Source organism: Perna viridis, chromosome 5 (genome assembly GCF_037379345.1).
Source record: "Perna viridis isolate PV_CMFRI_1.1 ecotype Kerala chromosome 5, ASM3737934v1, whole genome shotgun sequence".
In the NCBI taxonomy this organism is placed as follows: domain Eukaryota; kingdom Metazoa; phylum Mollusca; class Bivalvia; order Mytilida; family Mytilidae; genus Perna; species Perna viridis.
In genome coordinates, this window is record NC_142449.1 from 9,639,678 (window position 1) to 9,665,860 (window position 26,183).

General features: G+C 32.9%; 1 protein-coding gene across 8 annotated transcripts in view; it reads left to right on the forward strand.

Moving 5' to 3' along the window:
- Positions 1 to 26,183, forward strand: part of LOC148615900 (polycystin-1-like protein 2) — a 140,021-nt gene that overhangs the window by 7,346 nt on the left and 106,492 nt on the right. For 2 of the 8 annotated variants that reach the window (XM_088582513.1, XM_088582512.1), the window contains exons 2-3: positions 4,990 to 5,118; positions 18,546 to 18,606. The exons of 1 other annotated variant lie outside the window; for it this stretch is intronic. In XM_088582513.1, the coding sequence (XP_088438639.1) occupies positions 5,089 to 5,118; positions 18,546 to 18,606 (91 nt within the window). In that variant the 5' untranslated portion in view covers positions 4,990 to 5,088. Of the gene's footprint in view, positions 1 to 4,989; positions 5,119 to 9,883; positions 9,938 to 16,616; positions 16,716 to 18,545; positions 18,607 to 26,183 lie in introns of all 8 variants that reach the window. 5 more of the 8 variants (XM_088582515.1, XM_088582514.1, XM_088582517.1 and 2 more) reach the window with 4 other exon arrangements.

Sequence of the window (26,183 nt, forward strand, 5' to 3'; positions counted from 1 at the left end):
GTTTGAATATGGCTCTTGCCATCGCAAAGAATGAAATATATTTTTAAAAGCTAAATATTTGCGCAGGTTACATGTAAAATAATTAACCGGGCTACTTTTAAGTGCACAATAAGCAAAGGTTTAATAACCTTAGACCTGGAGTGGGCTTTTTAGTATTTGGTTTTCAGTTCATTCAGATTTCTGTGATTTTTCATGCGATGAGCTTCAAATTCACTATTTTGGCATAAAACCTGTGTTAGAAGCTTACAAAACCCCAAATGTAGGGTTTATAAGTATATATAGGTTGTGATTTTGTATGTGTTAAGTGGAAATTTTCATTTAAAAGATGATTATAGCGAAACAGTGAAATGCATATCTGCACTTAGGTATAAGGAAAGTTCTCCATTAATGAAGAGGAGATAGCCTAGTATGAGAATGCCTCTAAAATTGTTATCAGTTGTCCAATTATGATAAATTTGGTATCATTTTACTCGTAAGAAGGTAAGCTTTCAAGAAATAACTAGAAAATTACAATATTTAATATTGCATTCTGCTTAAGCCAGCACTCCACAGTTTAGTTTAGTTTCCCACTTATGGCTAGGGATGAAAAATGACATAAATGGAAACCAGTGGTTGCTATAGTGATTAAAAATGAAGAATCTATTGTTGATAAAACATTTTCTGAAAAAAGGGGACTTTAAAAGTATTTTGCAATGTTTTATATATTTTCAATGTTGAAGGGGCTTTTTTTCAATGACAATTTGACTTCATTGTGAAAGTGAAAGTAAGTCAATTTTTCACCATGCTAAATTTAATAAGTGGATTACAAAGTGAAATAGCTCAAAATCTAACAGGAGATGCCCATATGAGGAAGGGGTTTTCGAAGGAAAAAGTTTGAACAGTTTCAGGGGATGAAATAAAAATTGCAAATATTTTGCGGGAAATTTGATATTTTTAAACCTGATTTTATGAACTTTTTTGCAAATTTTCGCATGTTTTTGCATGGTTTCTATGGTAACCCTATATGCTGTGGGTAATTTTTTTCCAGAAAATTTTTACTGCATCCTGAAGGCCTTGGCTAGAGCTATTTCTAAATATATAGATTTACAGCTGCTTGACATATTTTTAAAGTGATAAATGTTACAAAGCATCAGATTACAAGACCAAAATTAGGCAGTTCTACAATACTGTGGAGTGCTGGCACAATTTCAAATTTTTTTTGGGCCTTGGAAAAATCATTCGGATTTCCAAATTTTGTAACTTTGGAAGTCCAAATGGTTTCTGTCTGAAAAAGTCAATCATGAAGACTGTTGATTACTGGAAATCTAGATACAGTACATGTACATGTACATGTACATATACCTTTATTGATTAGTAATAATTGCAGTAACATTGCAGCAACCCAAATAATGCTATCAGTGTTCGCTGCAAACTTGCAGCTAATCTCATTAGCATAACAATACATTTTGTAGTAATGATGTTGGCCTAAACATCGCAGCTTTCCTTATTAGGCTATGGAGTGATTGAGGCAAACTTCATTTGCATAGTAAATTGTTTGCAGTGAACTCGCCACGAATATATGATGCAAGTTTGGGGTAAAGTTGCCATATATTTGCGGCAAATGTTTGCAAGAGAGCTATATTTTTGGTAAGGGTCAATCTAAATCTTACCATAATTACTTCTATAGCAAGGCAGTTAATTGTGCTTCTCACTAGAACATGTAAAAACTTTGATTGCATACTGCATCAAAATTAAGATACTGGTAATTAATACACTATGGTAAATGAAATGCTTAGATGCTTAATTCTCTCCATGATTCAAATTTATAATAGCACTGAGCATGTTCGAAAGAATTTGAAATTTCTGGCAATCTTTTGGTGATTGTTCACTGAAATATTCGCTAAAAATTTAAACAATTTGGCTATCTGTGGCGAAGTTACCGCAAGCATGAATGGTGACTATGAATTACGGCAAACTCACGGTTTATAAACTGCTAAAAGCTGCGATATTTGCAGAATGTTTGCTGCAAGCCTCGAACAAACAGCAAACATAGTGGCAAATAAAATTGTTTGCCACATATTTGCCTTGTGCGTGCCGCAAGCTTACAACAAACATTTCTGTTTGGTAAGGGTAGAATTCCACTAGCAAATTTTAGCAAGTTGAAATAATTTCTTCTGGTAAAATTGAATTTCAACTTGCATTTAGCAAGTATTTCCCCTTAAATTTGACCACTAGAATCCAGAATGAATGTTACCAGTACTTTGTGGGATGTTTTAAGCATAGTTTTTTTGCCCCTTTTCGGCAAATGCCGAAGTGTACTTAGGTTTGCACTCCGTCCGTCTGTCAGTCTGTCAGTCAGTCTGTCAGTCCATCAGTCACACTTGGTTTTCCCGACTTTTTTTTGTAATGCCTCATCCAATTGATTTCATATTTGGTATATAGTCTTATCATGACAAGTTACAAGTTAGGTTCGAATGACATTATGGTTGAACGATTTTTACAGAAGTTATGGCCCTTGGACCTAGAAAATTTCATGAAGTTTTATGTTTTTCGGACTTTTTGTAATGCTTCATCCAATTCATTTCATATTTGGGATAAAGTCTTATCATGACAAGTTACAAGTTAAGTTTGAATGACCTTACGGTTGAATGATTTTTATGGAAGTTATGGACCTTGGACCTAGAAAATTTCACGAAATTTTATGTTTTCTGGACTTTTTTTTGTAATGCCTCATCAAATTGATTTCATATTTGGTATGTAGTCTTATCATGACAAGTTACAAGTTAAGTTTGAATGATGTTATGGTTGAATGATTTTTACAGAAGTTTCATAAAATTTTATGTTTTCCATACTTTTCTTTGTATTGCCTCATCCAATTGATTTCATATTTGTTAGCTAGTCTTATCATGACAAGTTACAAATTAAATTTAAATTTTATTGCGACAAAATGATTTATATTGAACTTATGGCCCTTTGACATAGAAAATTACGTAAAATTGTATGTTTCATCATTTTGATGCAAGTTGCTGCTGTCATTCTAGAGTTATTTGCCCTTTAATTCATAATAACGAAGTTTTTTTTCAACTTTCCAGGTGATAGAAAGAGAATGCCTTTATGCAGCTTTCTGTAATGCAAAAATGATATAATTTGCTGTAAAATGAAGCTGAGGTTTGATTTTGATGGAATTTGCGTTTGCTGTTCAAGAGTTATTTTCTCTTGATTGTTAAAAAATAACACCATCCATTGTTAGTTTACATATATAAAAAAAATCTCATAAAGGCAATGAGTTCAAAGGCCAAAAGGGGACACTATTGCATCAGCAATACTGTCAGAATGCTTGTTTTTTTTATCCTGGATATAATTATAATTTCATGGTTATAAGCATTATCCTGGAAATTATTGACTCACATGTAAGTGTGTATGAAGGAATATGATTACTGTTGGAGGACTTCAAAGGGGGAAAATCAAAATTAAAGGTTTTACATGTTCAAACCTTGTTAGGGCAACTTGTCCTAAACCACTTAAGGAATTTGATGAAGTTATATAGGAAGGTTGGGTATCATATAAAGATGTAACTACTTTTAGAGGACTACATGGGTATATAATAAAAATTAACACTGTCAGTACTGAATTTTTATTTTTGGTGTGTCTTAGCAGCCAAGTTAATTTCACAATGCATATTGCGCTGTGCAGCATTGATTTCAGAACATGTGCTTGAAAAATGGTGACGCTTGCATAACTCAAGATTACTAAGCCATTCAACATTGAAGAGTTGTGAAATTTGGTTTTTACCGTAGTGGGGATGTGTAAGAGACACTAAGGTTCTTTAAATAAATGCACATCATAATTTCAGATAAATTTTAGAATCTAAAATTGTAAGTTCAGGTAATCGCATGTCAATTCAGCTCAACCACACATTTTGTTGTCCACTTTTTTCCACAGAATTGGTTGGTAAAATTATTGTGTATAAAATTGTGATATTTAGATGATGATCCTTATATCCATCCATCAGGTTTCCTTGTTTAGAATCGTCAAAAAGATAAAGGCATGAATAAATTAAGAACAGTGTTTTTATTAAACCACCGTTGTTGATCTGATTTCACCAACTGGTAAGTTAACTGTTGGCCTCCCTGGGCAGACCTCTTGTGCATAACCAGATAATACCCCTTTAATGAGTATAAAAGAAAAATCCAAGATGGTGATGGTGGATGAGTGATTGCGGCTTAAAGTAAGAAGTCTGAAAGCATTGAATTTGACCATTTCTAATAACCGGAAGAAAACTTTCTTGGGCCACTTCAATGTATTATGATTATATATAGCTGTAATATTGTATATATTGGTCAGCTTTATCAACACCTCTCATATTTGCTGTATAATAAACGATTACCTTAGGACAAACAAACATCTTTTCTAGAGAATAGAGAATGTACCATTTTCATTGACTAGGTGACTTACATGTCCTACATTGTCAACATGTATTGTGGAGATGACCGAGACATTTCTTTATCTATTCATATTATGGTCTCACTAACCACTTTCGGGTCAAATGGCCACCCAATTATATAGTACCAAAAAGTGCATTATTTGTGTGTATTATGATTAAAAGTAGTCAAAATAAAGCTAAGAATGTGTATGTGTGCTGTCAGTTAGCAGAAAAGATAAAAATGTGGATTTGCAGTATTATTTATTCAAGTAAATTTTGTGAAGAATTTCTACAATCATGGTATCATTAGCATAATGATTTTGGAAGCCTTATTTTCCAAGCTTCGCAATAGTATGCAACTTTAAGATGTCATTTGTCCTGGGAATTCACAGTGATGTCCAATATTAAAATCCTTTTGCTGCGGGATTTTGCCATTTCTACTACATGAAATGAGCGGTGTACCCAGTGTCACAATGCCTACTACTTCATGTTGTTTTTTTACCTAATACCTGCTCCATCCTTAGTATGGATCTCGTTCGGTTTGTGAGTGTTTACCAGTTCTTTCATTTGTTTTATTTTTTTCATAGAAAAATCATTCGGAGAACAATGCCTTGGGAGTGAGGAGTGTTTAATGCCTTTTATTTGTGATGCTAGTTATATGACATGCAGTTGTAATCCTGACACACATGTTCAATATGGTCAAGGATGTCTTACGAGTAAGTATAATTTGAATGGAGCATTTATGTTTAGTCAAGAGAATAAAACTTTTATTACAACAACAAAATATCCTGACTTATATATTGATATCACCCTGTTGTTTGAATTTTAGCGTTCAATTATTTCCTTTATTAACGTTATTTCAGTTCAACTTATATCTTACCTTTTGAAATTTTTACACATCCTTCCTAAGAATGTAGTGGAAAGCTCTATGGTTTTGGAAGGTTTTTGCTCCTTCCCTATTGAAAATAAGGACCTAGAAGAAGGGAAATATATGTTGACATTAGAATTGATAGTATTTGTCACTTTGGGCTCAGCTGGCCGAACTCACTTGGCGTCCATCGTCTTTTTTTCAAAACTTTTCTCCTCTGATGCTACTTGACCAATTAGAACCAAACTTGGTATGAAAGTTCCTTGGGGTATCGTGCACAGAACTCGTGGGGATATTTGATCCATCGAAAAACATGACTCCCATTACTAAAAATAAACATAGGGGTCAGACAGTAGTTTCTGGCATATATCTCCAAAACCGTTAGGTTTAGCCAAAATTCTGACATGGGTATAATTATGATGAGATCTTTCTGTGGTCAAATTTCCATTTTAATCTGTTAAGCCATAATGGAGTTACTGCCCTTTTACAACATTTTTTTTGTTTTTAATGTTATCTCTTTTTCTCTCTTACTACTTGGCCAATTTGAACCAAACTTTTTTTTTTATTTTTATTTTTTCTAAATTCTCCAACAGTCATATACAATCATCATTACATAAAAACACATAACTTATATTGTTCACAAATATCACACCATGATTTAGTATACAAAGAATACATATACTCATTAAGGAATGTATATATTGTTGAAAAATATTTTTGAAAATAATGAGGGTTTTTACAAAAAAAATCAGAGTATATATAAAAAAATAATAATAATAAAAATGAAGGAGAAATAAATCAGAGAAAAAAAACAAGCAAACAAAAACAAAAGAGGAGAAGTCCTGTTTTCTAATTTGAAATACTTTAATAAATCATTCATTTCACTTACATATATTGTGAGTCCTAGACATAAAATATATTTTGGTATTTATTCCACTTAATATTGAACTTAGTAATATACTTATTTTTACTGCTAACATTTTTTCTATCTTATACATATCTTGCAACTTACATTTTAATGCTACTATAGATAAATTATTTTTAAAACACCTTGTATCATAAATATATTTCTTGATATTAAAACATATAATGTTTAAGGGGTCATTTTTAGTAAGTTTTGAAACATCACCAAAAATAAAACTCAGTTTTGGAATTGGAATACTTAAACCATGTGAAAGAAACCAATATTCAACATTATGTAAAAAATATTGAACTATGTCACAATTCCATAGCAAATGTTCTATTGTTTCATTTTCTGTGTGACTAAATGTACAATAAGAATCATCAACAATTTTAATTTTAAAAAGAAGTTTATTTGTAGTAAATATATAATGGTTTATTCTATGCTGAAGCCACTGGAGTTTAGTATTCTTAGTGACTACAAATGGAAGTTTAAAAATACAATTCCATTCTAGATTATGTTCACTTAGTAGTTCACTCCATTTTTTTGTCCATTTGGACAGATATCATTTTTCACTATTATATTGTACATATCTTCTGACCCTTTCTTTTGAAATACAGAATGGATAAATGGTCTACATAGAATAGTGGTACCTTTTATAAAATATTTCGCTGCTGATTTTACAGCTGTTCTGAAACTATTGTATTTCATACATCAATATTTATTCCATACTTTTGTTGTATCTGTTCTACAGTAAAAAATGAACCATCAGAATTATACAAATCATTAATATAAATAATACCATGTTCAAACCAATCTTTGAAACATGGTGGCTCATCATCTATTTTAATTATATTGTTTAACCATATAGGATTTGAAAAAAAATATTCCCAATTTGTGTCTCTTTCTCTGTCAATTAACATTTCCCAAGATCTTAAAACATCTTTCCAAAAATAATTTTTTATCTTAAGATATAACTTCTTTATGTAGGCACCATCACAACTAAACAATTTGTTTTTGTCAACATAAGACATAAAAATGTTTTGCCATTTACAATTTTTTTGACAAACTCTTCTGATCCAAGTTGATGTCAATGCATTTATAAATACATTTAAATTAATCATTTTCAGTTCACCTTCTGAGTATTCTTTACATAATATATTTTTCAACTTATTAACTGGTGAGTTCCAAATAAATGTAAACATGAGGTCATTTATTTTCTTGATAGTTTCTTCATCAGGATTTGGTAAGAAATTATCAAGTGGTTTAGTATTGGCAGAACTAGAGACTTTATGACTGTAATTCTACCAATAACAGTAAGGTTTCTTTTTGACAACTGTTTTAACAATGATTTGATCTGCATAATTCAAAATAATTTATTTTAACTACTTTGTTCAGTTCAGCATCAAAATTCACGCCAAGTAGTTTAAAAGATGTTTCACCCTAAGAAAGATTTTTGTCTGAACACAATATATTGCTACTATATTTTTTACTCCCAATCCAAATTACTTGGGTTTTAGAGGAATTAATATTCAAGCGAGATATTTTAGCATACCAATCAAGGTCAATAAAAGATTCACTAAGAGATTTTTCATCGCCATCCAAAATTAAATATGTGTCGTCAGCAAACTGTGACATTTTATGTTCCGTCGGCAAAACCTGAATACCACATATATCCTTATTACCACGAATCTTGATAGCAAGAATTTCTGCACATAAAATAAACAAGGAAAGTGACAGAGGATCTCCTTGCCTACATCCACGTCCAATATGAAAAAATCTGAAAGATTTCCACCCAGAATAACAGCAGATTTTATATTTGAGTAAAACACTTCAACCCATTTAATAATAGATTCACCAAAATTAAACAACTTCAAAACACAATGTAAAAATTCCCATGAAATCGAATCGAAAGCTTTTTCAAAATCAATTAATAATAATAAACCAGGTATATCTTCTTCCTCTGTATACTGCATAATATCATAAATAAATCGAATATTTTCCCCGATATAACGCCCACTAATGAAGCCTGTCTGATCAAAGTCAATCAATTTGTCTAAAACTTTCTTAAATCTGTTTGCAATAACTGCAGAGCCAATCTTATATACTGCATTAAGCAATGAAAGGGGATGCCAGTTTTTCAAATTATGACAAGGTTTATTCCCTTTTGGTAGACAATTAATAATTCCTTGTTTCTGAGTAACAGAAAGTTCACCTATATCGTAACCATAGTTTAAAGATTCCACTACAAAGTGTTGAAGATCTTTCCAAAAAAATTTGAAAAATTTTGCTGAAAATCCATCTGATCCAGGTGTTTTATTGTTTTTCATTTTTTTCAATGCAACATCTGCTTCATGGATGGTAATTTTACCCTCTGGATTGTTTTGTTCATCACCAGTTATAATGCTATATTGTGTTTGATATAAATCTTTTTTTAAATCATTCAAATTACAACCAGTATAAGAATCTTTACATTGGTATCAGTTTTCATAAAATAATTTCACTTCTTTTAATATTTCAAACTGATCTGTTATAACTTGACCATCATCTTTTTCTACTTTTGGAATAATTTTACTTACAAAATTTTTTGATTCCAGTCCACAAAAATATCCTGAAGGCATTCCACCTTCTTCCACCCATTGTACCCTTGACCTAATTAGTTTCCCTTTCATCTTTTCTTTACCTAGATTTTCAAGTTCATGCTTCTTACTTTCTAATTCATCTATAGAATGGTCATCTATTCCTGCTTCTAACTGCACAATTCTATTTTTCAAGTCATGCTCTTTTTTCTCAGATTCCCTTTTTTTAAACTGGAATAGGATATGGTTTTGCCATGAATTTCCATCAGTAAAGTTTTCAAGAAATAGCTGCATATTTATCCTGAAGTGAATATCCTCATTATTCATAGTATCAATATTGTCAAAGTTGTAAACAAGAGCAGCATACTGTTCTTCAATATCTCAAATTTTGTTTTTGACATTTTTCATATATTCCGAGTCATACAATAAAGAATTATTGAATTTCCATAACCCCTTGCCATGAACAAATGGATGAACTCTAAATCTAGAACTATCATAGAATGGTCAGACCTATAGCTAGGTTCAACAGAACAGTTTTTCAAATAAATTAATGTATTCTCTGAGAGAAGGAAAAAGTCTAGTCTAGCCTGTTTGAAAGGTGTTCTTTTTCGCCAAGTGTACCTTCATAGACTCGGAAAAAGTTCGCTAAAATGATCAAATAGACCTCTTTCTTCTATTAACTCAAGAAGCCTATTTCTAGCATTAGGATTGTTAATATGTAAATAATTATAATAATCTAAGTAAGGGTTGAGAACAAGATTAAAGTCACCACATATAACATAATTTTCATCACCAAAGTCATCGATTACAGAAAAAAATCATATCATAAAAATCAGGGGAGTCTGTATTTGGCCCATATATACATACCAGAGTCATTTTTTTGTTTTTGAACTACAATATCTAGGATTAAATAGTTTCCACTTACATCTCTCTTTTCCTTTAAAACACTAAATTCAAAATTATTGTTGAAAAAAATCGCTACTCCTCTGGAGTTTGAATTGAATGAGGAAAAGTAGCATTCATAGCCCCACATGGATTACTCTCGATTTCAGGTGAAAAATGTGTGTCTTGAAGACAATAAATATTATAGTGTTTTGATTTCAACATGTTAAAAACATCTTTTCTCTTTGCAGTGTCTCTCAATCCCTGACAATAGACAGACATAATTTTTAAAGAACCTATATTAGGTATTTCATTCTAATGAAGACATGCAATTTTGTCATAAAATGAAAGAAGCATTGATACAAATAATTCATATAAGAGTGATAAATTCCAAGCCAGTACACATACACAACATATGTACATATATAGAACAGGACAATTTTTGTTCCACTAAAATATAAAAAAATGGGGGACAGGACTTTAAAACTATTTTGAAGGGATTCAATATGGCAGTGATACATGTATATCATTTCTTTACATGTATAATTTTCAGTTTTCGCAAAATTTTCGTATATTACTGTTGAATTCTTATATGTATATTTATACTTTTTTCCTAAAATAAATATAAATAATTTTTATATATAAAGTATATATATCAAATTATATCAGATAGGAAAAAATAAATTACACTGTCAAATAATGTTTAAATGTGTAAATCGATGACTCAATGTACATACATTAGTTTATTTTATCTCCTTTGAAGTAATCTCAGTTGAATGTCATCAAACAGTCCAAACTTCAACTGAAGCTCATCTTCTGTTCTACCATAAATTCTACAATTATAGTACCGAACTGATTCAAACCATTCAGTTTCATCAAGTTTTTTAATAAGTTCCAAATTTGTCCTAATGACATCATCAACAAATCTTACATTGTTCGTTAAGTTTTTTTCTTTACCTCATCACACTTCTTTTAGCATCACTATTAAAAAGTTTTACTATAACAGGTTTTGATCCTGGTTTTTCTTATGGTATACAGTGTATTGCCACTATATCTCTGTCCTGAAACTCCACATTTAAATCCTTCTTGACGGTTTCTATAAAGTCAGCTCTCAAATTCTGTTTTTCCTTTCTAGGAAAATTCATCACTTTAATGTTGTTTTTTTCTCGAATATTGTTCATTAAAATTGCTGGTAATAAATGCATCTTAGCATTCTCATGCAATTTGTGTTTGGTTTTATTGCTGAATTTTTCAGGTGTTCAACTTGTCTCTTCAAGTCATCATTCTCGACAGCCATAGCATCTATTTGCTCTTGCATTTCAGTTTTCAACTGAGTTACTTTCGCACGCAGTTTCTTATCCATAGATGACTCAAATTGTTGGAGAAGTTTCCTCACAATTGCTGTCTTCATTATCTCCATATCATTGGTGGTAACAAGATCTTTTGTAGCTCTATCAAGGTCTTCTCTCTTTATTAAACTCTGAAGATTTAACTTAATTTCGTCAATATCCCTTTGTAGGTTAATCATTCCTGTTAAGTCCATATTTTGATCTGATTCACTTGACAATTCAGATTGGTTTTTCTTCTATGATTTTGCCTGAGGTTTATTACTACCACTAACACCACTGTTAGAGTCTTTCTTTGGTGCAAACAATGTCTGAACAGTGTTTCCCTGTTTTGGTCTCTGTATAGTTTTATTTCCACTTTGTGAAGAATTACCTCCAGTTACTAAAAATAGAACATAGGGGTCAAACAGTAGATTTTCGCATATACCTCCAAGACTGTTAGGTTTAGCCAAATTCTAACATGGAATATAGTGTTCAGCATGATGAGATCTATCTGTAGTCAAATTTTCATTTTAATCTGTTAAGCTGTCTTTGAGTTATTGCCCTTTTCCAGTTTTTTTGCTATTTTTAATGTTATTTCTTTCAAAAATCTCCTCTGACACTACTGGACCAATTGGAACCAAACTTGGTACGAATATTTCTTGGGTTATTGTGCATAGAACTGATGTGGGAATTTTTGATCCATTGAAAAACATGGCCGCCATTACTAAAAATAGGACAAACTGGTCAGACAGTAGTTTTTCATATATATATCCAAAACCGTTAGGTTTAGCAAAATTATTTCTGAGCTGATATGACACTTATTTTGAGGCCTTTAAAGGTCTTCAGGGACCAAAGTTGTCATGCCACTCCTTGTAAGAGTTATCGCCCTTGAAAGATGAATTTTTACAATTTTCAGCCAATATCTTGAAAACTATAATAGATAGAAACTTTCTATCACTGAAATGATCCTTGTAGTCCTACCAAAGTCTTGTTGAGTTAAAATTGTTGGACAGCTCCTTGTTAAATTTACCCGTGCAGGTCCGGGTGTTAAAAGAATAGGCCTGCAGCAGCGCTAAGCTTCTCATAAAAGGCGATTAAATAGTGCTCAGAAACCTAGCCAGGGGCTAGGCACTCTGCCCACAGTGCAACTGGGATGTGTGCCCCAGGTGGTGGAATGGGGTACCCCAGGCATGTTACATGCTGGGATTGTCAGGTTATAATACGGAAAACCTGACCGCAAACCATAATGGTGCACGGTGTTGGGAAAGCTGTGACGTTCCTCGCACGTTAAAGAACCCTGCTGTGGTATTCGATAGAAGTAGGAACCTTTGTGCTCCACCACAGGAGGCTAAATTGCCCGAGCTTACCCATCCTCCCTTTTTCTAGTGGCAATCAAAACTTTTGGACCCTATTATCCTTGTGTCCCATTCTTTTTTTCATTTCATTATCATTTCATGTTCATTTTATCATCCTTTTCATGTCCATCGTCTGAATATAGCTGAAATATTGCTGCTCGGACGTTAAACTCTAACAAACAAACAAACCTTGTTAAATTTATTGCCCTTGAAAGACAAACTTTAACTAGGTGAGCGATTCAACTGTTTTATCAACAGTTTTGCCTTTGTTAAAAGAATCTTTGAACCACAAAATGTAGAATATTAACTTCATTATGATCATCACAATTTGTAACTCTTAAACGTCATGAATTATCTAGAAAATTGGGCACATGGTTTATAACTTAGTTTCAAAATCTAAGTTGTTTGGTATAAGATAGTCTTCTCAATTTAATACTAAAATGTCCACTATTGCTACACTTTATTGATCAGATATGAGTAATGACATTATTATGATTTTGTATAAAATGTTATTGCTTTTTCAGTCATTTTTACAGAGTTATCTCCCCTTTTCAATGTTAATTTCCATTTTGTTTAATGTTTTTTCACCTTTGAATTTCTTTAATGACTTTTTTGCTTCATCATACAAGGTTAGCTTGTTTTCAAAATTCACCCCAGTTAAAACAACCATCTTTTCCTCCTTTGTTATATGAGTCCTTCTCAATAACTTGCATGCCAATATCTCAGGTGGTAATTTCATGTTCTTTTTCTCTATTTTTCTGTATTTGGAATAAAAAACAGAAGTGTACTCATTTATTGTTTGAACCTCTGACCTTTGGAAGTCCTCGAAATCCTGAAACTTCTCAAGACTATCTGCTAAATCATCTTTGGCTAACTGCTTATTGAGAAATTTGACCAGGGTGTCAAAGCCATTGTCTTTTTTTTTTAAATCATCTAAGCTGATCTGATCGAAAACTGTTTCTCTTATTTGAGATTCATTTTTTTCTGGGAGTGGGAGGGCTATAACAACACCTCTTTTCTTTTCATCTAAGTCTGTAACCTTTTTACAAGCTAATAATTCTTGCTTGTAGAGTTCATAGGTTTTGACCTTTGGGTGGTACAAAGGGGGATTATCTTGGTTGACATCACTAATTTTTCACTTTAAACTCTGTAACATTTGCAGATCCAACACCTTTTATAAGAACCACGCTATATATATATAGCTACCAATTGTTAGGACTGGTTTTATAGAATAAACACTTAAATGTGACCACTTTATTTTCACACTGCAGCATGGTCAGCCATATTGAAAAACAAGGGGAGATAATTAAGTCATTCACATTAACACCTGGATTTTACCATTTGTTCACTGAGATCTTAATATTCCATTAAGGCCCTTTGTTTAGCAAATACCTTGAAAATCATATAAGAAAATTGATGAAATCTGTATTCATTGCTTGGATTCTATGTCGCATGAAAGGATATATTTTACATTTTTAATTGGTAGCTTAACATTGTCGACTATACATGACAAGTATATTGTCGTACCAGCAGACAAAGACCAAAACAACATTGTTTTTGTCTGCAAAACGTTTTACATCAAATGTTTACTTTCAGAGGTAGACATGGAAAATAACATCAGTGATAAGACCTATACTGCTACCACACTCTCCAAAGTAGAGATTGTTGAAAACCATAAATCTGTACTATTCTCTTTTGGTCTCTCTACTAAGGACGATGATTGTGATTTACCGTCTATGTACTGGATTCCTAAACTCCACAAGAATCCATACAAACAACATATAGCTGGATCTGCAAAATGTACCACCTAACCTCTTTCAAAACTTTTAACTTCTATACTAACAACTGTCAAAGAGGGTCTGCAGTCCTACCACAACACGTGTTACTCCCATAGTGGTATTAATTCAATGTGGATCCTGAAAAATTCGAAAGATCTTTTGGAGACAATCAGTTCAAGACTATTATCTGAATATAATAGCATTAAAACCTATGATTTTTCAACACGGTATAATTCTATTCCCCATACTCAGTTAAAATCCCGACTTAAAAACATTATACATCGTTGTTTTTCCAAAAAAGATGGTACACCTAGATACAAATATATAGTTCTTGGTAGAGATTCCTCATACTTTGTAAGAAATAATTCCAAATCATCTTCCAAATATACAGAGAAAGATGTTTACAAAATGCTGGAATTTTTAATCGACATCATATTTGTTTAGTGTGGTGGACGAGAATTTCAACGAACGGTCGGCATTCAAATGGGAACAAATTGTGCTCCTTTACTTGCTGACCTATTCCTTCACTCATACGAGGCTAACTTTATTACTGACTTGATCCGAAAGAAAGAATATCGTTTGGCTAGATCCTTAAATCTCAGTTTCCGCTATATAGATGATGTATTACCTTTATATAATCCTAATTTCGGGGATTGATACATTGCATTTACCCCAAAGAACTTGAGATAAAGGATACTACAGATACTGTAAGGTCAACTTCATATCTTGATCTACACTTGGAAATCGATGGTAAAGGAAAACTATTGACCAAACTTTACGACAAACGTGATTACTTTTCATTCAGAATTGTCAACTTTCCTCTCATCTGTGGCTACATCCCTTCAGCACCTGCGTATGGAGTGTTCATATCACAACTCATATCTTATACCAGAGCCGAAACTACGCAGACGTTTTGTATCGCGCTGGAACTCCTAACAAATATGCTTCTGGAACAGAGGTAGGTTGCTACAAGATTGAAGTCATCACTACAGAAGTTTTATGGTCGTCATGAACTCGCGGTTCGTTATGGTGTATCCATCAGCACCATGAAAACTGATTTATTCAATGGTTCATAGTTTTCCTTTCCTCGTCTGTCTACCCCGGACTTCACTTTTTATGAGCAACTCAGCGGGTGTATTTAGAAAAGCAGAGGACGCTTACTCTACCGGTGCACCTGGTCCATGCTCCCAGAGTCCGAGTTGCTCATTTGCTTTTGTTACTTTGTATGTATGATTTTAGTTTTTTCATGTTCTTTGTTGTGTAGGTCTGTTTTCCATGTTGGGTCTTTGTCCCTGGACATCTCCTTGTTAGAGATATTGTCCTTGAAAGGCGAATAATGAGGTTTTTAGGTTGCATTATACAAATGAGATTCAGGTGCACTGTTGCGTACACAAAAATGACCCGGTCTAATTTGGAAAACTTTAAAATGAAAGATGGAACTTGGTGGAAATATTGATTGTTGGTAGTAGCTCCATTTGTACATAAATAGATGCAATACTTGTGAAGGAAAAGAGGTGTAAAATGCAAGCTTTAAAGATTAAGGTCCTCACCGGATTGGATTCTCTTCTCTGCACCAACTGGCCTTTTTTCAAAAATGCTAAATTCGCACGAACTTTAAAAATTAGAATAATGAACAAATGAGCAGAAGAAGGTACACTTTTTAGTTGTATTTTTTACAATAGTACCATGCCAACTTACTTTTTCTGACAGTTTTGAAAGTGCCTGATATTTTGTTTTGTTTGTTTGTTGGGATATAACGTCCGAGCAGCAATATTTCAGCTATATTCAGACGATGAACATGAAATTGATGATAAAATGAACATGAAATGATGATGAAATGAAAAAGGGATGGGACACAAGGACAATGGGGTCGACAAATTTTGATTGCCACTGGAAATAGGGAGAGGTGGGTAGGGTCGGGCAATTTAGCCTCATGTGGCGGAGACCTATGGTTCCTACTCCGGGAGAATACCACAGTAGGGTTCTTTAACGTGCGAGGAACGTGTCATCTTACCCAACACCGTGCACCACTATGGTTTGCGGTAAGGTGATCTATCTATAGTGGAACCGTAGCAGATTTCAGCCAATATTTTGAACTCTTTAATGGATAGAAAAAAAACTTTCAATTGATGACATGATCCTTATGATTAGTACTAGCAAAGTATTGTACGAGTTAAAATTGTTGGACAACTTCTTGTTAGAGTTATTGCCATTGAAAGGCAAAAATGTAATCAGGTGAGCGATTCAGGCTACTTGGAGTCTCTTGTTTTAGTTGCACATTACGTTCACGGAAAATCCTTTCCATTCTATAAATGTGTGATATGATGATGCATTCAAACATTTCAAGTTTCTTTTTGATTCCAGTTAGTAATTTACTCATTATCAAAACATGTAATTTGAATTATTTAAATTGAGAACTTAGTAACATGTTGTCATAGTAACAGAAGTTCCATATTTAACTATGAATGTTTGCATAGCTACTTGTCATCCTTTTTGCTGATTTACATATACATTTTCCCACAGGCTGTTGAAAAATTGTTGTAAAGCATTCTGAATGTACAATGTTTGAATTGTTTCTATACATCCACCTGTTGATACTATTGCAGTTCAAAAGCAATTTAGGTAAGACGGGAATATAAAGCAACCATTTTATTAATGACAAGTTTTGTTAAAACAACCAATAATGATAATTGTAAAGAATAGAAGAACAACTAGTTTATTTCAAAGTGACTTTGTGGGAAAACTATGTTGAACATTATGTTTTTATGACAATGAATATTCACTTATTCAGTTATAAATTACTTAAGTACCATTCTGTGTAAGAATCAGGTGATGGGTGGCACATCATTATTCTCAGTTTGGTCTGTTTTGCTTGAAAAAATATTCAATATATCTAGAAAACAACTGAAAAGCCATTTGAATTTATACTGAAGCATCTGTGACGTAGATATTTTTTGACTGATAATATAAGGAGAAAGCGGGGGGAAATTTCCCCGCCATTTTTCAAAGTGCTTTTCAACAAAATTTGTCCTGTCAATATCAAATATAGGCAAATTTTACAAACACTCTGATTGTTATTTCTGGAGGTTATCAAGTTCAAATACTTGGTTAATGCAACAAAATCTCTGTGTTATTTTCCTTAGTTATGTGCCACACCTTATATATATTTTGCTTGATTCTTATCTTAGCTTCTTGAGAAGTACTCAAAACAAGAAGTAGTGAAAGATCATGTACTTTGCGTTAGACGAATATTAAAAAAAAGATAATAAGAGTAATCAAGGGAACCAAGGTTATAGCGGTAATCAAAAGAATGTAATCCAGGGACAAAGACCAGACATGGAAAACAGACATACACAACAAAGAACATAAAGTAACTAAAATCATACATACAAAGTAACAAAAGTAAATGAGCAACTCTGACTCCACTAAAAACTGGGAGCATGGACCAGGGGCACCGGTAGGGTAAGCGTCCTCTGCTTTTCTAGAAACACCTGCCGAGTTGCTCATAAAAAGTCAAGTCCGGGGTAGACAAACGAGGAAATGAAAACTATGACCCGTTGAATAAATCAGTTTTCATGGTGCTGATGGATACACCATAACGATCCACGAGTTCATGATGACGACCATAAAACTTCTGTAGTGATGACTTCAATCATGTAGCAACATAACCCTGTTCCAGATGCCTATTTGTTAGAGTTCTAGCGCGAAACAAAAAGTCTACGTAGTTTCGGCAAGCTCTGGCATAAGGTATGAGTTGTGATATGAACACTCCATACGCAGGAGCCGAAGGGATGTTGCCATAGATGAAAGGAAAGTTGACAATTCTGAATGAAAAGTCATCACGTTTGTCGTAAAGTTTGGTCAATAGTTTCCTTTACCATCGATTCCTAAGTGTAGGTCAATAATTTGACACATTTTTGTAAGTTGAAATAATACATAATTACAATAATGCATGCTATGCAAAGTTTAATGGACTACGTCCACATTATGACGAGACAATAAAAAATATTAAACCTCCAAAACTAGTTGTTTTTCAAAGCAGTCGAAAAGAATAAAATTAAAAAGTTACATATTTTGAAAAAAAAGAAAAGAAATCGGTCCCGTATCACCAATATGTTTTTTACACACACACACACACACACACACACACACACACACACACACACAAAAATGACGACCCAACCAAACATATACTCATTTTGGATACATTTAAGAAATTCAGTTCAGTACGTGTAGTAAAACTTTCATAATTTATATATACTTAAAATTTGTTCGGGGTAATTTATCACTATACGTATCATGTAGTTTGGTCAGGGACTTTCTCACAGTTCCTTTTCGGCCCGTATGCTGCGTTTGTTTATCAACTATTTGGAAGGGTTTGTGTCTCTTTGCCACATTCCTCGTTTTCTTTTTCTCTCTTTATATAAGGTATATTTTTTCAATAATTTACAGGGCAAAATGATCATCAGGAATAGTTTTGCAGTGTTTGCTTTATTTGTACAGGCATTAAAAGGTAGAGTATGAAACAACTAAATGCACGGATTTTATTTAGCTATACAAACATGTACGATCGGCTAAAAGATCGAAAAAATTAAAGAAAAATAAATACAAATTTTGGATACTACTTTCTCAACATTCTTTAAAGGTCCATAGAACATTGTCTTTTGGTAACTTTTCACTATCTATTAATATGACAAGGCTACGGTATAAGACGTTAATAGGGTATTCTGCAAAATAAATAGTTTTACATAGAGAAATACGGAATTGCTTCAAGGGAAGCAAGAACATTAATATTGAAAGAAGATTATTTTTTTTTATTTTTAGTTAAAAAAACGCATTTTTGTGTTTTTGTGCTAATTAGAACCATTAGAACATGCTATTTTAAGGAAAATCCAAACAGAGATAAAATGATTGATGTATGTGTACACCATCATGATATATTGAAAAACAATGTTTTTAAATAAAATTGGGTAAGCATAGAGTATAACCGATAATATAGATAAAATACATTGATGAATTTTGGACTATAACTACGTTGGTTTACCTCCCCTGGAAGAGCTTTGAAGAAAGGAAACCACAGAAACAGGGTAGGGTCTAAAATGTGTAACCCGTACCCGTACCAACTTTTCCCCGTACCCAAATGATGTTTTGCTAAAATATTCATTCTTACGGTATGTTAAGGACTGAAAATTGCATGCGAATTGTGGAAAAGTCCGTTCTAATCAAGAAAATGATGTATATTCGTCTAATATTTCTTGTTTGATCGGTTTTTTGAAGTCAATGATCTCAAATGTGTAACCGGAAGTTGCCGTACCAAACTAATTATTGACTATTTTTCACTTTCCTATCCAAATTTCACGGTTTTCTAAAATCACAGATAGGTTAAAACTGCACTTTAAGACTGGCAAAGAATGGATACGATCTTAGCCAGAATGAAAAACAGTCTCATAAACAGAGTCTGATGCGATTTTAATTTATCGTCAATGAAAATTTTGATAGTATCATGATGTTCTAATGTTAAATATGCATTGTATAGATAACAAAAATACTGGACTTTGATTTTTGGGTACGGGAATTTCGGATTACACATTTTAGACCCCCTTGGAAGGAGAAAATCGAAAAAAAAAAAATTCTACATTTAAAAAATCATTAAGTGTAACCTAACCATCTTTCATTTGGTAAATATGTACCAACTTTCAGTTGGAAGTATCTTGTAATAATGAAGAAATTGCAAAAAGTAGTATTTGGGTACGGGGAAAAGTTGGTACGGGTACAGGTTACACATTTTAGACCATACCAAGAAACCGGTAGAAATGGCAGACAACATCTTTGACAGATAATATTTGGAACACAATTTTCATTTAATGTAAGTTTAAAGGGTCAACTGTAGAAGACAAGTAAATGAAATGTCCTATAGCCAAGTACATTCTTGCAAGAAACGCTAAGAATGATGGAAAAAAAATACGTTACAAAAAGATTACAGGAGTAAAAACCTTTAACGTGCACATCAACACTGAAAACAGATCAAAAACTTCGTTTTCACTGACTTTAGCAACATTACAAAGGCCTAGGAGTAACAAGTCTTGAGGTTGATCTGAGAGTCTTACGAAAACAAAGAGTCCAATGTTTTTGAGAAGGGTTTGACCAGTCATCATCTGTTCATTTTCAACTTCAAGGCCCAACATCCTTCAAAATTCACGATTTTCCAAGGCATAAATTTAATTAGGGGCTGGTTGTCAATATTCCCTCGTTGAATTGCATAATAAGCCTTTGACAGTGCTGTCCAGTTTTTGTGAAGAAAATTGCCCAAAAAATCAAAGATCAAAGGGAAAAAAACAAAAGGATAAAGGTACAATCACCCAAAGCAGGCAGAAACCTACCCAAGTTAAATTATCTCCCATTTCATTGTAATTTTCGTCTGTTGTGATAGAAAATAGCGATAGGCCGTTGTCGATTCTGATACGGAAAATGATCGAAGACGAACGACATTCACGTGTTGATAATATATGACTAGTGAGAAGTGCTTTCTAAATGTATGGTGAACAGGAAACGACAAGTGTAGATCGTGCCGTTTGCTTGACAGATTTGTAAAACGATTATTTCTTTGGATGGATAATTCTTATATTTGTGGTAAAATGTGGTGCCCTGATGATATTTCGTGTTTTAAAATTGGATCACGCATTTTAACTTTATGGTAAGTGTTTCTGGTTTCCTAGAAAGTAAAATTATTTTCCTCCGAAGTCGCATTTAGAAGTGATCCCCTTCAACTTAAAATTTTACTTGAAGACACAACACAATTAAGTAAACAAAAAGGGTCTAATGTTGTTATGTAGAACGTACATGTACTGTCCTATAGCTTCATTCTTGATTTCAACCGTCGTACGGAATCGTATCTTAAAATCATTTAAGATTAGAGTCGAATATGGCTAATGAAGGATTCTTACATACTCACAAGATGACAAGTTACGATTTTGCCATTTTTGGAATAGGTTCTATGCAAATTTAATGCTTAGACTCTCTACAGGTTATATTCAGAGCACATGACAATCAGAAAGTTAGTTAAAATTCGTCACAAGGGTTTGTTATAGGCACCATGTTTATAAGTGAAGAAGGGCCAGATCGTATGGTCTTTTTGAAAAAAAGACTTCCTAATTCTGTGATTTTTAACTCATCCATTTTTTGAAAAAAAATTATAATCTGACATCAAATACAAGTAAACATCCCTCTCCCGCAGGATAAAAATGGTTGGTGTCTTTATCAGTAAACTAAATATATTATTTAAAAGTTTAATTTTGAACTAGCATTTTTCTTAAAAGTGCATCCACATAGCACAGGCATTTCTTTCTATCAATGATTGGGCTGTATTATCCACATATACCTTGTGAAGATTTTTTTTCACGGTACATGTACAAATGTATGTGTGGATAGAAACAAGTGCATGCGACGCATACCTATAATTTATTCATTATTTAATAAATAAGATGGGCAATTGAAAATGATTATTTTAGTTCCCTAGTACTTCATAAATATTAAACACTGCAACAACTGACAAGTATTCTATTCAGACTTACAAGTAGTAAATTTCTCTATTCCCTTATTGTCATATTTATGTATTTTCATTGCCTTCTGTAATAGGATTTTCGTATCTATTTTCTTGGTAGCATTTATATGTAGCCATACTTACAGTACACGAACGTATTCATGACATATACATATATATTTATAGTAAGTGTTAACTATTTTAACTAAATATACATACATGTGTATTTATTGTCATTAATACAGTCAGTTTTACTATATAATGAAGTTGTTATTTTACAGGGAACATACAGATAAGTGTGATAGAACAGCTTATGTCGGATGGGATCAATATGTGTTTATACCTAGATAAATAGCAATAGATGTAATTCATTTATTAGATATGTGAAGAAACCAAGAACTGTATAGAACAAAAAATGTTTAAAGAAACGAAATAATTTCAATATTTATTTATCACACTGTTACTACTACGATATCCGTTATGATCCTGGTTAATATTAACCAAACGAAAAATTCAGAATTGTATCAAACTTGAATGTTGTGTTAATGCTTGTCTAAATTATTGAGGGTTCTACCTTTACGGTCGTATCAAACTGCATCCCGGGAAGCTTTACATTCCATGTTGAATTAGAATTGGTTAATATTAGGTTGCATCATACTTGTAAAAAGGATGAATCTTTGTGTAGTGTAATGTAATTGCCTTTTCTATTGAAATACAAACAGCTTAGTGTTAAATTTCGTAAACCATGGAATTGGAGATAGTGTGATTGTTACACAAACATAAGAAATTCGGGACTGAAAGCGTGAGAAAGGAATTAAGAGTAAAACGTAAATCTGAATTCAAAAGACATTAGGCATGGAATAACTTTAAATAAAAACAAAATCTAACGACGTGGATACAAAATCTAATCATAAACTCACAGACTAAGTGTTGTTTGACAATTCAACAGATTTAAAAAAAAAACACGATAGAACAGATTTTTACGTAGTTTGCATATTTTGACGAAGAGAAAAAAAAATCTGTGAACGGAAACGTTTTAAGCAAAAGCCATGTTCAGCACTAACACAGACACCTCAGAATCAAATTTTCAGATTTTCCCGAATAAAACTCCTAGTAGAGTGAAAAATGTACTCAAATAATATTTGAGATAGATGTATAATTGTATTAAATTACTTTTGGTGTAAACCATGCCACTTTTCCGACATACACGCACATGTAACTATTATGCTGTAAACTGGTCTTTTCAGGGAATATAACCGATTTATTCGTGTTTGATTTTTGTCCGTGTTATTTTATTTTTGTGGGGAAACTCGCTTGATTTTAATTGTGCGATTTCTACGAGACTCGGCGGACACACATCTTAGCGGGACCTTAAAATAGACGAGGTTCAATCTATACACATTTTATTTCCACATAGTCAATTGCAAGTCAATTTAAGTAATTTCCAAAATATATAAATACAAAATAAGACACCAATGTAGCTTTTCCCTTAAACATTATTACAAACAAATAAAATATACAAATAGACAGAACTTTGAAACTACGCTTTCGTTTTCGTGTTATGAACTTAGTATAGGTTAACTAAAATAGATAGTTTTACAAGCTTACATGTCACACATACATTTTTTTCTTTTGAAGTACTGTAATATTTTATGTATTTCAATCATCATTTTTATTTTTTTAAGTTTATTTGTTATATCGGTATATACACAAGCAACTAAGTCTAGGTGTTGGCTGCCTCTCTAGCTTATAAAAATATGTAAAATGCCATTACATATTTTCTATCACATTCCGTACTCTGAAATTCTTATGATTAAGATCAGCCTCTCTTGCCTAAATAGGAGATATCTTGCATTACATAATTTGTAGTCACTTTAGGAAGCTTAATCCAATTTCGGTTCTGCATGTTTCTTACAGATCTGTTAACTTCGGTAATTTCTCTTAAACAAGCTGACTGGCTTTTTCCTCTTAGTACCAGCTTTTGTATATTTAGTGTAAAACTCGACTAACAGACCTTCACCTATGTTTTCTTCAGGTTCCCATGTGCTTTTTTTGTACCCTGACCATTTGACTTAATTTTTACCATTCATGCGTTTCTTGCCAACTAGCTTTTCGGCTTCAGATACATTATTTTCGCTTTGCTCATTTTTGTCACTTTGCAGTAATGCCTCATCTTGTACATCATTTTCGTTTTGCTTATCAGCTTGGTTTGACACAATATTTTCATTTTGAACATTATCTTGCGTTTGCACTTTATTTTCATTGTTTGCACTTTCATCCGCGTTTTCATTTCGTGTCACCCCATAATTCCTATAATCTCCTAGGTCTTTATAAGGCTTTAACCTATTTGTGTGAATGCGAGATTTAATTATTTTATGATCAGCACATCGCCTAAGTTTACATGTATTGTTTTGCCTAACATTTATAATATAGAAAGGACCATCCCATTTTTCATGTAGCTTTGGTGATAAACCTTTGGGCACTTTCATGGATTGTAGCAACACATAATCACCTGATCTGAATCTTGGAGCTTTAGCTTTTATATCATACCTATTTATCGTTTTATCTTGCGCTTTTTCAACTGCATTTTAGCTATATCTTTTACAATTTTAAGTCTATTTATTAAAGTTTCCATATGCGCTTTTGCTGTCTTTCCCATGTCATTTACCGGTGTTACTGAAACGTCGAAGCCTACTTACTTTTGCATAAAGCATTTGGAAAGGGCTGTAGCCCGTCGATTCCGTGTTAGTGGACATTTGCAAAGTCATCATTACACTAGGAATTAATTTATGCCAATTTGACTGATCCTTTTCAACTTTCGTGCGTAGCGTTTGAGCTATAGTGCTATTCATTCTCTCGCAAGTCGAATTAGTCTGCGGGTGATATGAACTTGCTGTTTATCGCTTTACATCAAAAAGTTTTGCAAAGTGCTTGAAGTAACTTACTGACAAAGGTTTGACCTCTATCTGTGAGTGTTGCCTTTGGAGCACCATATCGCATGAAAACTTGGTATATAAAATATCTGCTATTTCAGTTGCTTCTTGCGTTTTTAAACAAAATGTTTCCGGCCAACGAGAGAAACTATCTACGACCAAAGAATGTGCTGGTAGCCTTCTTTTGTTTTAGGAAAACCTGACAAAATATCCATGTGCCATCTATCGAAGGTATCAACGTTCGGAAGCGGTTGTAATGGTGCTGGGCGAGGGTTGTAGGCTGCTTTGCCCTTTGACATTTATCGCATGGTGTCACATAGTCATAGATATTCTGATACATTCGCGACCAATAGTATTTTAGGTGCATTGTAGCATAAGTGCGTTTTACTCCCGCATGACCAGCATGGTCATGATATGCAATTAGAGCATCTTGTTGTAAGCATTTTGGCAAAAACTAACTGTTCTATAATACCTTCTTCTTTGGGTATCCCTTTAGTTCTAGACCTAAATAAATGTATTAATTCCCCTTGTCTTCCTAACCTATAGTGATCTCTTTCGTAGCAAACGTTTCGAGCCTTTTTAGGATCTTGTGTTATATCACCATTTTTAAGATATTTTATTAGATCAAAGAGTTCATCACATTCCCTTTGCAGTTTGCATATTTTTGGCATATCTTTTAAATTAGCAGTTTGCTTTTCAATATTAGCAACACAAGACATGACTTGCTCATATTCAAATTTAATATCTGTTTTAGACATAGTTTCACAACTGTTTACTGATAGTTTAGGAAATATTTCTTTAGAGTTTTCTGTACTGTAAGGAATTCTGGAAAGCGCATCAGCATTTGAATTCTTTTTGCCCTCATTGTAAATAACTTCGAAATGAAAATTTTGTAACTCCAGAGCCCATCTACCAAGTCTGGAATTTGTGTTTTAGACTTATGCAGCCGAACTAAAGCTTGATGATCAGTTATTACATTGAATTTTGAATTAGGAAGATAAACTTTTTCATGATTCCTTCCACCACAGCTAAGCACTCTTTTTCTGTTATTGTCCAGTTGAACTCATTTCTGCGTAACGCACGTCCATTACAGGATATCACCTTTTCATGGTTATTTTCGTCTATTTGACCAAGTATATAACCAATTGCTGATCCAGATGCATCACATGTTAAAGTGAAAGGTTTTGACATATCAGGGAGAGCTAGAATGGGGGCTGATATTAAAGCATCTCTCAAAATTTTAAATGACTTTTGACATTCTTGTGTCCAGATATACTGATTGTCTTTTTGAAGTAAATTGGTGAGAGGAACTGCAATTGTTGCGTAGTCTTTAACGTACCTACGGTACAAATTTTACACAAGCCAAGATACATTCTGACTTCTTTTTGATTTCTGGGAACTGGATAGTTTTTAATGACTTTAATTTTGAAGTCATCCATTTTAACACCGTTCTTAGAAATTTTATGACCTAAATACCTAACTTCCTTTACAGCGAACTGACATTTTCTGGTTTTAAAGTAAGATTAGCCTTTGGTATCCTAGCGACAACCTCTTCTAAATGAGACATATGCTCTTCAAGGTTTTTGCTAAAAATCAAGACATTGTCAATGTACGCCA